General features: G+C 43.2%; 1 protein-coding gene across 2 annotated transcripts in view; it reads right to left on the bottom strand.

The window, feature by feature from the left end:
• dennd1c (DENN domain containing 1C) overlaps nt 1-990 on the bottom strand; it is an 18,218-nt gene extending 17,228 nt beyond the window's left edge. The window contains exon 1 of one of the 2 annotated variants that reach the window (XM_041867544.2): nt 809-990. In XM_041867544.2, the coding sequence (XP_041723478.2) occupies nt 809-825 (17 nt within the window). In that variant the 5' untranslated portion in view covers nt 826-990. The remainder of the gene's footprint in view (nt 1-808) is intronic. The other variant, XM_041867546.2, reaches the window with a different exon arrangement.
• Between the last annotated feature and the right edge of the window lie 1,566 nt (nt 991-2,556).

Below are 2,556 nucleotides of genomic sequence, written 5' to 3'. Positions count from 1 at the left end.
TTTATCTCTCTCTCTCTCTCTCTCTCTCTCTCTCTCTCTCTCTCTCTCTCTCTCTCTCTCTCTCTCTCTCTCTCTCTCTCTCTCATACAGTCCACTATGTATTGTCCTTTCATAAACCACTGGATGAGAGGGAGAGTCTTTTGACTAAAGGACCGTTTACTTGCAGAAATGACACAGAGAAGTACAGCAGCACACATCACAGTATGAACAACAACAGCAGCACCCATCTGGGCGGCAGGTAGCCTAGTGGTTAAGACCGTTGGCCCAGTAACCGAAAGGTCACTGGTTTGAATCCCTTAGCCGACAATGTAAAAAATCTGCCGATGTGTCCTTGAGCAAGTCACTTGTTCTTGATAAGAGTGTCTGCTAAAATGCAAAATCTCAACAAGAACATCACAAGTAATATGAACATAGGAGGAAGGAACAAGGTTGTGGACCGACAGTCTGTATGTTTGTGTCGTAGAGGCCTCTATCCTGTCTCTACTACCAGATAACTGACAATAATCAACTTTTAAAGTAGAAATAAATTATAAACTTTTAAGATAGTAGTATTCAGTACTTGAGTATTCATAACACAAACTGCGGAAGGGGAATAAGTAGTGGAAGAATTAAAGTGAGAGCTTGATTATTCTTTGAACAGGGCTACTAGTACCATCATGTTGCTGACGGCAACAGTGTTACCGCGGGCAACTGTGCAAACCTTCTTCCTGTGCAGCCGAGAGAGAGGAAGTGATAGAAGCCGCAATAACAGAGAGAAGAGAGGAGAGACTAGAGAGATTTAGAGAAAATAGAGAGACGTTAGACTTACTTTAATCTTGATCCCATGGTGTTGGTCCGTGTAGTTGTGTGTCCATGTGTCTGTCCAGTGGGGTGAACGATCCTTAGGTTTGGAGTGAGACGGTCATACTTGCAACCTGTTGTCGGCAGACACACACACGTACACACGCTGACGTACACACACTGACGTACGGTACACACACTTCTGCATACATACAAGGCAGCAGCCTTCACAGTCAGCACTGAACAGATTACTTCCTGATATACAGTGCATTCGGAAAGTATTCAGACCCCTTGACTTTTTCCACATTTTGTTACGTTACAGCCTTATTCTAAAATTGATTAAATTATATTTTTTTCCTCATCAATCTACACACAACACCCCATAATAACAAAACAAAACTGTTTTTTAGAAATGTTTGCAAATGTATTAAAAATAAAAAACAGAAACACCTTATTTACATAAGTATTTAGATCCTTTGCTATGAGATGCGAAATTGAGCTCAGGTGCATCCTGTTTCCATTGATCATCCTTGAGATATTTCTAAAACTTGATTGGAGTCCACCTGTGGTAAATTCAATTGATTGAACATGATTTGGAAAGGCACACACCTGTCTATATAAGGTCCCACAGTTGACAGTGCATGTCAGAGCAAAAACCAAGCCATGAGGTCGAAGGAATTGTCCGTAGAGCGCCGAGACAGAATTATGTCGAGGCACAATTCTGGGGAAGTGTACCAAAAAATGTCTGCAGCATTGAAGGTCCCCAAGAACACAGTGGCCTCCATCATTCTCTGCAGCACTCCACCAATCAGGCCTTTATGGTAGAGTGGTCAAACGGAAGCCACTCCTCAGTAAAAGGCATATGACAGCATGCTTGGAGTTTGCCAAAAGGCACTTAAAATACTCTCAGACCATGAGAAATAAGATTCTCTGGTCTGATGAAACCAAGATTGAACTCTTTGGCCTGAATGCCAAGCGTCACATCTGGAGGAAACCTGGCACCATCCCTACGGTGAAGCAAGGTGGTGGCAGCCTCATGCTGTGGGGATGTTTTTCAGCGGCAGGGACTGGGAGACTAGTCAGGATCGAGGGAAAGATGAACGGAGCAATGTACAGAGATATCCTTGATGAAAACCTGCTCCAGAGCACTCAGGACCTCAGACTGGGGCGAAGGTTCACCTTCCAACAGGACAATGACCCTAAGCACACATCCAAAGCAATGCAGGAGTGGTTTCGGGACAAGTCTCTGAATGTCCTTGAGTGGCCCAGCTAGAGCCCAGACTCGAACCCGGTCAAACATCTCTGGAGAGACCTGAAAATGGCTGTGCAGCAACGCTCCCCATCCAACCTGACAGAGCTTGAGAGGATCTGCAGAGAAGAATGGGAGAAACGCCCCAAATACAGGTGTGCCAAGCTTGTAGCATCATACCCAAGAAGACACAAGGTTGTAATCGTTGCCAAATGTTTTCAACAAAATACTGAGTAAAGGGTCTGAATACTTATTTAAATGGGATATTTCCGTTACATTATTATTTTTTTTTGCTGAATTGTCTAAAAACCTGTTTTCGCTTTGTCATTATGGGGTATTGTGTGTAGATTGATGAGGAAACAAATGAATTTAATATATTTTAGAATGAGGCTGTAACGTAACAAAATGTGGAAAAAGTCAAGGTGTCTGAAAACTTTTTTATGTTTATGTGTGCATGTGGTCTGTGGCCGATTCTCTCTCTCTCTTCCTCCCTCTCCCTCTTCTCTCTCTCTCTCTCTCTCTCTCTC

This window comes from Coregonus clupeaformis, unplaced genomic scaffold, assembly GCF_020615455.1.
Source record: "Coregonus clupeaformis isolate EN_2021a unplaced genomic scaffold, ASM2061545v1 scaf1797, whole genome shotgun sequence".
In the NCBI taxonomy this organism is placed as follows: Eukaryota; Metazoa; Chordata; class Actinopteri; order Salmoniformes; family Salmonidae; genus Coregonus; species Coregonus clupeaformis.
The sequence above is the reverse complement of the archived record's forward strand: the minus strand, read 5'-3'. Positions and strand labels throughout refer to the sequence as shown.